The sequence below is a fragment of the Ctenopharyngodon idella genome, chromosome 8 (genome assembly GCF_019924925.1).
Source record: "Ctenopharyngodon idella isolate HZGC_01 chromosome 8, HZGC01, whole genome shotgun sequence".
Classification (NCBI taxonomy): domain Eukaryota; kingdom Metazoa; phylum Chordata; class Actinopteri; order Cypriniformes; family Xenocyprididae; genus Ctenopharyngodon; species Ctenopharyngodon idella.
In genome coordinates, this window is record NC_067227.1 from 13,175,425 (window position 1) to 13,187,838 (window position 12,414).

Genomic DNA, 12,414 nt, shown 5'->3' on the forward strand with positions numbered 1-12,414 from the left:
CTCTGTAGAGCAGTTTGTCCGTTTAGGGCTACTGTAGAAACATGCCGGCGCAAAATGGCGACTTAACATGTAAGGGGACCCGCAGTGTATGTAGATAGAAATGGCTCATTCTAAGGTAATAAAAACATCGGTTCATTATGTAAGGTCTTTATACACCACTGAAAACATGTATATTATATTGCATATCTGTCAACGGATCCTCCAAAAATGTACATATTGCACCAAATAATGGACGAGTACAATAAATTGACATTTAAGAATCACAAATGCAGTACAATCCAGTGAAAATCTTTCTTAGCACTTTTATTTAAGTGTCACAAGTAACTAAGAACATACATACCTCTTTATCTTGTTTGTTAATTCTATATTAAAGTAACAGCAACTGATCAAAAGAAACAAATATCAAATTATTTTTTGTTAAGAAAAATAAGCTTATCTGAATAGGTATTTACACAGGAATTAAAGACATGTCAGACATAACACATTAAACAAGGATGTAATGAATCGGAATAAACAACTAAATGTTACACGAATCCCTTATAATCTAAAAAATGACACACAAAAATAGAGGCTGGTATTGCTGTGGTGCAGCTGATGCTTGTCAGCTCTATGCAATGTGCTATGATCCAACATCTAATCAGGTTTATCGTACACATGAATAATGGCTACAAAATATGGGTAGATCATTTGTTTGGGTCATCATTCTCAATTGATTACTATTTTTGTTGTATTTTTAAGGTTTTCCGACTTACATTAATTCAAGTACTAACAACAACTGTAGTGCACTGGAGACAGAAATGCACCTTTTTGGCACCCAAATCATCCCTCTTCTTTTACACCGTGCATAATGTTGAAGTTACGGTTACTTTGCACATGTATAAAATGCACATTTTCAAATTATATTGACTTAAAGCAGTTATATTGTACCTGTTTATGGTCCTACTTTTCAAATATGACACTTACCCCATACATTTAATTATTTGGTGAATACAAAACAGTTCCATTCTCTCTTATTTCTTACCACTTACACTGATTTAACAACAGGTTTATAGACTGGTTTACTACTCACATATTCAAGAAACCAGCAAATGTCCTAAGACTTTTGACAAAGAAAGGAAGTCATATGATTAAAAAAACAGAGGACTAATCTGTTGAGGACCATGAAACGTTCATTATGCCGCTTATAATTTGTTGAATGGTACCAGTGTCAAGTTATCAGAGGGTACAATGTTACTTGCAGGAAAAACTTTGTTCAAAAATCCAAAAGGATTCATAATATAAACAGGAAACAAAGGCCCATTCACAGATGTTGCAACAAAAAAAGAATCAAAAGAGCAATAGGAACATTCAAATCCTTCCATCCTGAGTTATGGTGCATGTTGATGAAAACACTTGAGTAATTCTCATTATTTTTGTTCTTTTTTTGAGTTTCTCACAGTGCTTGCATGTGACATGTGAGCAGAATGTCTTCAAAGCTGTAGGACATCAAGTCAAGGCTGTGAGGTGTTGCTGCTGAACAATTGCATATTATTACAGAGCCTCTTTGTAGAGCTTGTGGAATGTTTTTACTGAAGCATTTATTGACAAAGCCATTGTGGCCTACTGTCTGAAGGCTTCCTGAAACATCATGAAAAATTAAGCAGAGAACCTTATCTTCCGCACTAATCTGATGTGAAGACGGGCACTTGCTGGATGCGTCCTCACCGAATCCCTAATGCAGTCTGCAGGTGGAACAGGACGTACTCCTAGAAGTATTAAGACTTGAAAACATGCACAGCCCTGATAACGTATTGTCTGCATATAGGGCATTCGTTCATGCGCTTCCCGCATTTAGTGCAGGTGACCATGTGACCGCACTCCAGCAGTACACAGTCAATTACAGCGTCCATGCAGATGCGACACAGGTTGTCGTCAGTTGATAACTGGGTCCTGCAACCATCTGCAGTGAGAGAGGAAAAACAGATGAGCCATTATGACATGTGCCAATCCATCTTTAAGAACAAGATCTTGAGTTAATCAATGGCTTCATGTCATATCTGAAGAACCAATCACAACCAGAGATGGCCACAATTTAAGTAAGATACCTCCAACTAGTGATGCACCAAAATTTTGGCGATGAAAATATTTGGCCGAAATAGCAATTAAAAAAAAAGTACATTTTTCAGCCGCAGTTGAAATACACTGTGTTCCAAATTATTATGCAAGTGACATATCAGTAGGATTCTCTTTGTGAGGTTTGGTTAGTGGTGGCTAAAATGCAATTTTACACAGAACTGCCAGCCTGCATGGAGAGGTTCTCAAGACTCCAGAGACACCAGCAGCTTCAAATACCTGTTTGCTGCTCAACACTGGCTTTTTTATAGCTGCCCTTTTAATACAATTAACTTGTTTGACAGAAACTTTCCTTAATAAGCCTTTATCTGACCAAATTCTGCTGTGCTCTAAATCACTCACAAATCTTATGATACTTCCATAATCTGCATTCAGTTTTCACACAATATTAGTTGTTTTCATGCCTTTTGCACAACATTGCACCATTTCATGCTTTCATCTCCAGACAGATCTTTCTTCCTCCCCATATTGCATGAGAACTCTGACTTGCTAAAAAGTTATCTAAAAAGACATGGATAAATAAACAAACAAGTTTTTTCTTAGAAAAACTAAAATCTGGATATTTATTGTACTGAAATCCTACTGATATGTCACTTGCATAATAATTTGGAACACAGTGTAGTTTCAGAGGGCCGATATTATTGCCCAAAACAGTTAACGCTTCTTCAATAACACACAACACGTTTTTTCCATTGTTTTTCAGTGTAAACACACTCTAGAGAGACACATTTAACGGTTCCGCTCACATCTTTTGCATCGTCTTGCGCATGACTCTCATTGCACACTGCATTCTAAAAACTCAGCGCTAGAGTTAAAGGAAGTAAGGGGCCGTTCACACAGAACGCATTTTTCCATTCTACTGTGCTACTTTTCCATTGTTTTTCAATGTAAACACGCACTAGAGTAGACAAACGTCTATTGCATTCTAAAAACGCGACACTCAAGTTAAAGGACGTAAGAACGCGTTCACACAGAACACGTTTTTTCACTCTACTACACAACTGCCTATTGTTTTTCCAATGTAGAGTAGACGAACGTCTTCAATTATTTTGCGCTCAAGTCTTTTGCAGTGTCTCACGCATGACACAGCATTCTAAAAACGCAGCATTCAAGTTAAAAAAAGTTTTAAAAAGCGTGTCTCTAGACCAGGGGTGTCCAACCCTGCTCCTGGAGGGCTCAGATTTCAGTTCCAACCCTGCTCCAATACACCTGTCTCTAATTATCAAGCAGCCCTGAACACCATGATTAGCTGGTTCAGGTGTGTTTGATTCGGGTTGGAGCTAAAATCTGCAGGGCGGTAGCCCTTCAGGACCAGGGTTGGACACCCCTGCTCTAGACCTTGTGCTTTGATTCATTCTACTGTCTGCGTCTTACTTTTTTAACAGCAAAAAACAACTTATGTGTGAACCAGCTCTATGGCTGATTTGTTTCCTGTGAATGACACCAAGAACAGCATACCCAGTTACCCAAATTCAATTACCGAAACTTTCGGTTTTGGTGTTTCAGTAAAAACATTCGTTTCAGTGCATCACTACATCCCAACTCTTGCATTGTGCAGTTTACATAAACCCTTGTCATACAACAAAATAATATTTGATGAAGGACATGGATGAAATGGGATAATGGGGGTAAACAGTAAAAAGAAGATACATTTTTATGACCCCAAACCCTACCAATAAAATGCATATTGCATTATTAAACAATGGCACTTTACATTTTTCCTTTTTCTTTGAGAATACATGCTATCTGGCACTGGCCATGCAGGGAGGGGGCTGAAGTGCAATGACATCACAAACTGCAGTGCACCGGTGGGTGTGACCAGGGAACATTTTCACCAATCGCAAGCCTTACCTCCGATTCCGCCATTGCAGATTGGAGGGGGATAAGCTACCACTTAAGTGGGAGGAGCAAAGCACAGCTATTAGACTCAGCTATGAGTTAGTTAAACATTCTATTTAAATTACTGTGAAAATCTGAGCTGATTATTAATGAAATCGACTCAGACCCACACCTAAAACAGCATTTGCACTCTTTTTAAATCAGACTGTGAGGTGAAGTAATTTCCTACCTGCAGTGATGGGGTTGCTCACATTTTCCACTGAAAGGGGAAAAAAGGAAGAAAAAAAAAAAAAAAAAAGGAAAAAAAACTTTTTATAAAAAAGAATATACATACATTTTCTAGAATTTGTAAAACTTCCATAGACAGTATTTTCTCAATTAATTCACAATTGGAATTTATAGCAAAAGGTTAATTTTAGATACTGTGTGTTGCAGTGTTAGTGCAGTTCTGCATTTAACACTCACTAGATTTGCGATTGTCCTCGCTTTCCCGGTAAAGCCTCCTGACGCGCTCCACCAGCTCCCACTTCTCACAGCAGCCGGAGAAGCTCACAAAGTTCCTCGCGAGGATCTCCTTCAGCTGCCGGACGGTCAACTGCTCCACGTCATCAAGGGAGGACAGATCTGACAGAGAAGCTCTAGCCCGCCGCCGCGTCTGAGGACTAACCTGATGGTAACGGCACATTCATGTTATATAATCTCTGCAGTTTAAGAAATTATGTTATTTCAAGAATAACCAGAGAATAGGAAATAAAATTGATTGCATTGTGACCAGTGTTGTTATTGTTGACTAAAAGAAAAAGGTTTAAAAAAATTAAAGGAAAACTGAATAAATATATATGACAAAAGCAATAAATTCTTAAAAAAAAAAAAATACTTAAACTAAAATTAAACTGAAAATACAAAAATAAAGCTAATTCAAAATATGAATACATACTATAATTGTATATAAAAAAGACTAAAATAACACTGAATGTGACAAATTTACTTGAACACACAATTAAAACGTAAAAAATGTCAATTCAAGTCAATTTAATGGATTTAAAAAGATGTGTGGAGATGATATGCTGCTTCAAACCAGCCCAAGAAAGTACGTATTACAGTTCTTGACCATGTTAGTCCTTTCGATTACAAGTAAATTACTTAACTCACCTCTGGTGTGTGTTCTGCCTGGTCAAGATTAAGGAGCGAGACAGAAGTGGAGTCCTCAATATCCTATCAGCAAGGAACATTTACACAGAAAGAATATAATTAGCCATCCATGCTAAGAACAGCTTTAGAGAGGATTCACCACTGACTGCCACAAGCAAACAAGTTAGCCAAGTATCTTTCAGTTAGAACATCATTCAACCCTCTTGTTAACAGTGGTATAAATGGAATGAAGTGCACTTAAAGGGTTAGTTCACCCAAAAATGAAAATTCTGTCATTACTCACCCTCATGTCGTTCTACACCCGTAAGACCTTCGTTCATCTTCGAAACACAAATTAAGATATTTTTGATGAAATCCGATGGCTCACTGAGATGCCTCTGTTGCCAGCAAGATCATTTCCTTTTTCAGTGCCCAGAAAGCTACTAAATACATATTCAAAACAGTTAATGTGACTACAGTAGTTCAACCTTAATGTTATAAAGCGAAGAGAATACTTTTTGTGCGCTAAAAAAAAAAACAAAATAGCAACTTTATTCAACAATATAGTGATGGGCGATTTTAAAACACTGCTTCATGAAGCTTCGAAGCTTTACGAATCTTTTGTTTCGAATCAGTGGTTCAGAGCGCATATCAAACTGCCAGTCACGTAAACTATTGAAGTTTCGAAGCCTCGTTTACTGAAATCACATGATTTTGGCACTCTGAAACACTGAAACACACAAGCACTGTTTTGAAATCGCCCAACACTAGATATGGTTGAATAAAGTTTTTTTTTTTTGGCTATTCTCTTTACTTCATAACATTAAGGTTGAACCACTGTAGTCACATGAACTGTTTTAAATATGTCTTCAGTAGCTTTCTGGGCATTGAAAAAGGAAATGATCTTGTTGGCAATGCAGGCCTCACTGAGCCATCGGATTTTATCAAAAGGGTGAGGGTGAGTAATTAATGACAGAAATTTCATTTTTGGTTGAACTAACCCTTTAAATCCAAAGCCAAAACTGTGCAAAACAGTTCTGCCACAGGCCTTTTATGAACCAGACATTTTGAGCACAGATTTTTGTGCATAGCAGTTCATTCTGGGTAGGACTGCACCAGCCATGCATAAGTTCTTACTTTAATTACAATGTAAAGTCCACACTACGGGCTCAGTAACTACTAGCTAGTTTGTAACTCTGTACTTTAGTTGGTTGCACCATTTGTTCAGCGTAGCTAGTAAGTTGTAAGCTCTCTGTAAAATAATGCTTAGTCACATAATATGGTATTTATCCTCAGTGATCCAATAGCAGGCTTCAAATACATGAGCAGAAGTTGTGTTGAAATTATTTTAATTATTTTGCCCCATTTAACTAATGGTAAAAAATACGTTTCCATTGAAATATGATACTACTTAATCATAGGTATACACAAACTGTATTTGCAATTAATAATATCAATAAAAAAAATATACAAAAAAGAAATTAAATTTATTATGATTAATTTTATTTGAAAACATGCACGACACGGAACGAAGCACGCAGTGTAGATGCAAACATTATCATATACTACTGAAGTATTTAAAGGGTTAGTTCACCCAAAAGAGAAAATAATGTAATTTATTACTCACCCTCATGTCGTTCCACACCCGTAAGACCTTCGTTAATCTTCGGAACACAAATTAAGATATTTTTGTTGAAATCCGATGGCTCAGTGAGGCACACCAAAAATATTCTCGTCGCTTTATAATATTAATATTGAACCACTGTAGTCACATGAACTGATTTAAATATGTCTTTAGTACATTAATGGATCTTGAGAGAGGAAATGTCATTGCTGGCACTGAGCCATCGGATTTCAACAAAAATATTTTAATTTGTGTTCCGAAGATGAACGAAGGTCTTACGGGTGTGGAACGGCATTAGGGTGAGTAATAAATTACATTATTTTCATTTTTGGGTGAACTAACCCTTTAAGTCTGTCAGGTAAAATGAGAGCTTACTGATGTAATTCAGTCAATCTGATGTTTTCTTGCAACCGTTACTCCTGGTCGGAAGCTTCTGTAAATATTTTGTTTACACAGAGTTACGTTTTAATTAGATTTTTATATTTAGTAATATTTAGTAGTGCTTAAGTTACTAACTTAGTGCTCTATTATGTCAAAACAAGGCTAAGTTGTAACTTATGCACAGCTGGTGCTACCGGCCCCTGCTTCCTGGATCATGCTGAGGCATGCCATGTTCGACATGAAATACTAGTGTACTAGTATACTGCAAAGTATAAACAGCCTACTTTTAAAAAATTGTAAGTGAAACAGGATGTATTATATTTTAAATGGTCATGGAATGGATATTTTTATTATTTTAATATTTTCCTTAATGTTGATGAATGAATATTTTCCGTTTTTAAGGGGCGGCTCCTTTAAGGCTTGTTAATAAACGGCCACTGTTATGACTGGCATTGCATAGGAAAAAAATATCAACACCCACTCACTATTGCACAAGAGTAAGTGTTTTGAAAAGATTAAAGTCATCATTTACAGACAAAGCATTATGAAATCATTTACTTGCAGTTTATGATGCAGCTGCTATCAGATCCAATACAGTTGGCTGCTTCATCTTTCAATCAACAAAAGTTTTTCTGCAAACTCTCCATTACACTGTGCCTTGTTTACAAAAGGAAATGCTCCGAACAAACATAATCCTCCGACGTGATCCGGGATGCCATTAAAATAAACCATTCACTTGTTTGTTGAGTTGTTTGTTCAGAAACTGAACGTGCATCTGTATTCTGTATCCAGTGTAGACAGCATCAGTGATTATAATGGGTTCTATTTGCTTTTGACAACACGACACATCCACGACACACCAAATGTCAGCTGTTAAATGAATGAATGCAAGAGGGCGGGGCCTATGGTGCGATGAACTATGTGGAACTATTCGTCGATGTCTTGCTCTGGAGGGAGTCATATGCAAATGTATTTGCCTGTGTGATGTCACAGATCCTGCAATATCAAAACGAGCTGAATTAAATAAATGCTTTGTTTATAAATGAGGAGGACGTTTTTAGCTATGAAACTTGCGGTAAGTTTTACTGGTACAAAGACCTCTTATGTGTCAAAAGATCAAGGTAAATTTGATTTCTCATGTCATGACCCCTTTAAACAGTAGTCTGCTATAATGGTCACATGACCTTCATCATATTGCATGTTTAATTTAGTGGTGCCCGGTTATCTTGAAAAAAAACTTTTAATTCAATTTTTGTATTGTATTTTGTGTTTTATTACTAAATTAATGAAATTTAATTAAAATCAAAGATATTTACAAAAACCTTATTTTCAGTTCATTGCAGCACAATGCACTCTGGTTTTTACTGCTCATTTTGGCAAATGTATTAGGATATTTCATGCATACGGAAAACTAGAATACTGGAATGTATGTAAAATAGCCATGCTAACAGATTATAATAATTTGGACACACCTGATTGGTGGACTCTGAGCTGTTGCTCCTACTGATTGGTTCTCCTTGAGTTGGAGAGATAGCTGAGAGAGGGGAAGTGGGCTCTTCAATTGAAGGAGGTGGGCTATACAGGGGGCGTGACTGCAGAGAAGGCGTGTCTGGATCATCCTCACTTTCTGCACCTTGATGGCAAAGCACCAAGTCCACAAGGTCCTCTTTCTCCCTAAGAAAGATTTCAAAGTATTCAAACAAATCAAAAACACTAATGATATTAGCCCTGTTATTAATAATGCTCACATATTGTTGCCTGTGTGAAAGTACCTGCAGGTATCAGTGTTAATGTTGCGTAACACAAGGTACTGCCGCAAGTCTTTAACACGCAAACGCATGAGCTGTGGACGCTGGAATGAAGTGCCCTTCAGCAGCTGACAAGTTGAGCATCTGCGCAGGTTTTCCTGAAGTACTGAGCACAGCGAACAAAAACTCTTCTTACAGTCACAACAGATGTGCTACAGTGGAGAAAAAGAGGGAAATTGTGCTTAGTCAAAAGGACAAAAAAAGCAAGGCTGCAATAAAATTACAATCTCTCATCTATTTGCATATGGAGAGACAGGAAGATTGTGGATCATTAACTGCCTAACCCTTCTATATATTTTAATTATGTTGGAAGGCGCTTACAAACCTTGTGGAAAAGTGTGCTTAATTGTACTAAATGTGCACTTGTAGTGTCCTTCAAATCTTAAAAGATTATTAAAAAACAAAAAACAAAAAAAAAAACTGTACATTTCTTGCAGATAATATAATGGTAATCAAATAAAAGGCCACTTAAGTGTACTTAAAGAGAGTACACTTTCATTACTGTTTCTTAACACACTTAAAATCTGCACTTTGTAATAAGTAAAATTAGAAGTACATTTTAAGCTTTAAAGTAGTACACTTATTTTGATGCTTATTTTAAATGCCTGTCAGAGTGTCAGTACATTCGGCAGTACACTTTAAACATATTTTAAAAACAATACAAGTAATTATGAAATTACATACAAAGATGTACTTAAGACCAACTTAATTGCATTTAATATAAAATAAAATAAAGCTACAACACATTTTCATTTAACTGCAAATATCTTGCAATTAAGTGTCCGAAAACATTACATTCAATTTGCACTTAAGCATGTTCTATCAAAGTATATTATTTCCAAAATTAGTAATCTTTTTAAAAGTATGCTGCTAAACTGTACTTCTTTTTCACAAGGGTAAAGGCCCCATGAAATCAAATGAGAGATTTGTGCATTTTAGTTGAAGTATATTAGATTTGAGGTCATCTATATGTCACTGTACATCTAAAATTGACCAAATAAACTTTTTAGTAGATTTTAAAAATGTACAATCTTTCTCTTCTGGGAAAATAAGCCAAAAATACTGACGACTCATCTTGCATTCAGGCAAATATACAAATTTTTGTCCAATCAAAAGCTATGTAGAATCAAAATGTCACCTGCCTTAATAGCACCCACCTCCAACTAGCTATAATTGTCCAGCTGTGATTTACTGTAAATTTTGTTTTAAATGTACAAGCTGTCAACATGGTCCTAACTTACAGATTCAGTAGGAAAAACATCAACATAAGAGAGAATTGTGTTTTTCCAACCATTTCATGGGGTCTTTAACCTAATAAATGCTTTTAGATTTAATATGCAGAACAAATGAGATCGCATGGCACTGGCAGGTGTGCAGGTCTACCTACCCTTCTCCTAAAGACAGAGAAGGCTTGTCTACAGGACTGACACACCAGGCTGGTGTTGGTGGAGTTTGTAGGTGGGTATGTGGAGTATCCTGCTGTGGGAGCGAAACGAAATGGCCCCGCACCGGCCCCGAAACCTGGCTGCTGCCCTCTCACGGCCCCGGTACCCATCACTTCATTTAACAGACCACAGCATGATGCCCACATGGACGAGGCCCCCGCCTGCACGGAAAACAATCACAAAAGACTTTCATGATGACAATGATCTTCATTGAGTAGGTCTTTCAAACATTTTACATTGTATTAAGACTAGTAAAAAAAAAAAGAAAAAAAAAAAAAAATTAACACGCGTTTCGTGTGCTAGCTAAAGGATGAAGGGTGGAGGGGGTGCTGGGTTAATTGCATTAAGCACCAAAAAATAAAGGGGTGTGGGTTGGGGGCGAGGCCTGGTTGAGTTGCAGTAGTAGTGTGTGGAAATTCACAGTTATGGTATGGGGCGTAACATTTCCAAAACATGCTTAAAGCGGTTGCCCAATCACAACACATTGGTCCAGCCAGCCAATTAGAGAACATTGTGAGACTGGAACTAAACATAGCATTACTGAGAGACTAGGGACAGAGGTGCTGCAACATTGTAAATTATGTAAAAAAATTTTTTTTTTTTTTTTTTTTTGAACATTCAACCATGAAAACCTTTTCTAACAGACCCCAAAAACAAAATCACGATTTTGTAAAAGGGCATAATAGGTCCCCTTCAAACAGAAAAATATTAAATCACAGAAATTAACATGTTATTTTTGACAGCCCTAATTATAACATCCATTCAGAATGTCCTGCCCTGAAATAGTTCCCATTGACTGGGATCAATCTCATTAGAGACGGATGGGAATAGGGCTAAGCCATAACAAGGGATTAGTGTGCTTTAAATGACTTATGACTGTAGCTAGAGCTGTGACACTCAACAGAGTAACCATGGTGTTTTTATTTTCATAGGGAGCCAACAGTATAATCAACTCCCTATTGTCACTGTGTGGCACAGTGAAGGATCGGTCCTGTTGCTGGGTCTCGCCTCCCAACAAATGAAAACATGACAGCAGAAGAGTTAAAAACAAACTAACACATTACTGATCACTGCATCCAGCAACTGAATACTGAGATACACTACATAAATTATATGACTGCTAGATGTTGACTGATATACATATATTTAAGGCATGAAAGATGTCATCAATGCACAAAATCACACAATACAAATAATGCGTGAAATGCTAAACTGGAACTCATCTGTTACTTATCGAGCTGATAGCAAAGACAGCAGATTAATAATGCTAGCATGACACACAGCCAACAGAGAAACAAGCTCAAAAACTAAACGAGCATTATGAGAAATTACTGTACCTTCATAGCAGCTCCAAAACACCGCGGGAAGTCACCCAGCTGTATGTAAAGGCGGCCTGGCCATTGCTCATAAACGGCTAACTCTTCATTTACAGTCGCTGTCTACAGCCGCACCAGGATCGCTATGTAACTGTAATGAAGCGTTTTCAGCCAATCACAGCGGTGGATATCATGTGACGCAACACCAACCAACCAATCATCTTGTACCTTCAGTAGTGCAGCGGAAGTTCGTGCATTTTGATTAGAGTTTCTCTCTTTATTACACTTTATGTAATGGAATTGCTTGTTTCCTTTGCTTTAATATTTTTTAGCACGATAGCTTAACCCCAGACTAACTTAGTTCGCATCCTAATAAAGCCTTATTACTTGTTTTACAGAATTATTTTTAAGTTTATGTTATCAGCATAAAGAGTACTATTACAACATAAATAGTGGCTGAAGTATTTTTATTTATTTATTTATTTGTGGTTTAACATTTATTAACACTCATTTTAAGCAATGTTTATTACCAGATTAATTTACTCAGGTACTGAATAATTCATGAGTGTCACCCGAGTCACAGGTCACTGTTGCTGTCCCAACAGATAACAATCCATAATTGATACGTAGTATAAAGCTTTTTATGTTTAAAGCTGTATAATCAGATTCAGAATTGTTTTTTAATTATATAGGTAAATGTGTTGGTGCTTTGTGGATAGTTAAAAAAATTCCCCAGACTGCAAGTACAAATGTGAGGG

General features: G+C 36.8%; 1 protein-coding gene across 3 annotated transcripts; it reads right to left on the bottom strand.

Moving 5' to 3' along the window:
• Nucleotides 1–282: 282 nt before the first annotated feature.
• Nucleotides 283–11,827, bottom strand: rnf34a (ring finger protein 34a). Of its 3 annotated transcripts, XM_051902071.1 has the most exons (9): nucleotides 11,678–11,827; nucleotides 10,283–10,501; nucleotides 8,860–9,047; nucleotides 8,560–8,761; nucleotides 5,104–5,166; nucleotides 4,417–4,618; nucleotides 4,181–4,210; nucleotides 3,964–4,005; nucleotides 283–1,939 (listed from the first exon to the last, which is right to left on the bottom strand). In XM_051902071.1, exons 1-9 carry the CDS (start codon nucleotides 11,681–11,683, stop codon nucleotides 1,755–1,757), a joined length of 1,137 nt encoding a protein of 378 aa, XP_051758031.1. In that variant the 5' UTR covers nucleotides 11,684–11,827; the 3' UTR covers nucleotides 283–1,754. The 3 variants fall into 3 exon arrangements, with proteins under 3 accessions (XP_051758031.1, XP_051758032.1, XP_051758033.1); XM_051902072.1 differs by lacking the exon at nucleotides 3,964–4,005; XM_051902073.1 differs by lacking the exon at nucleotides 10,283–10,501 and having other exon boundaries at nucleotides 11,678–11,818.
• Nucleotides 11,828–12,414: the final 587 nt, after the last annotated feature.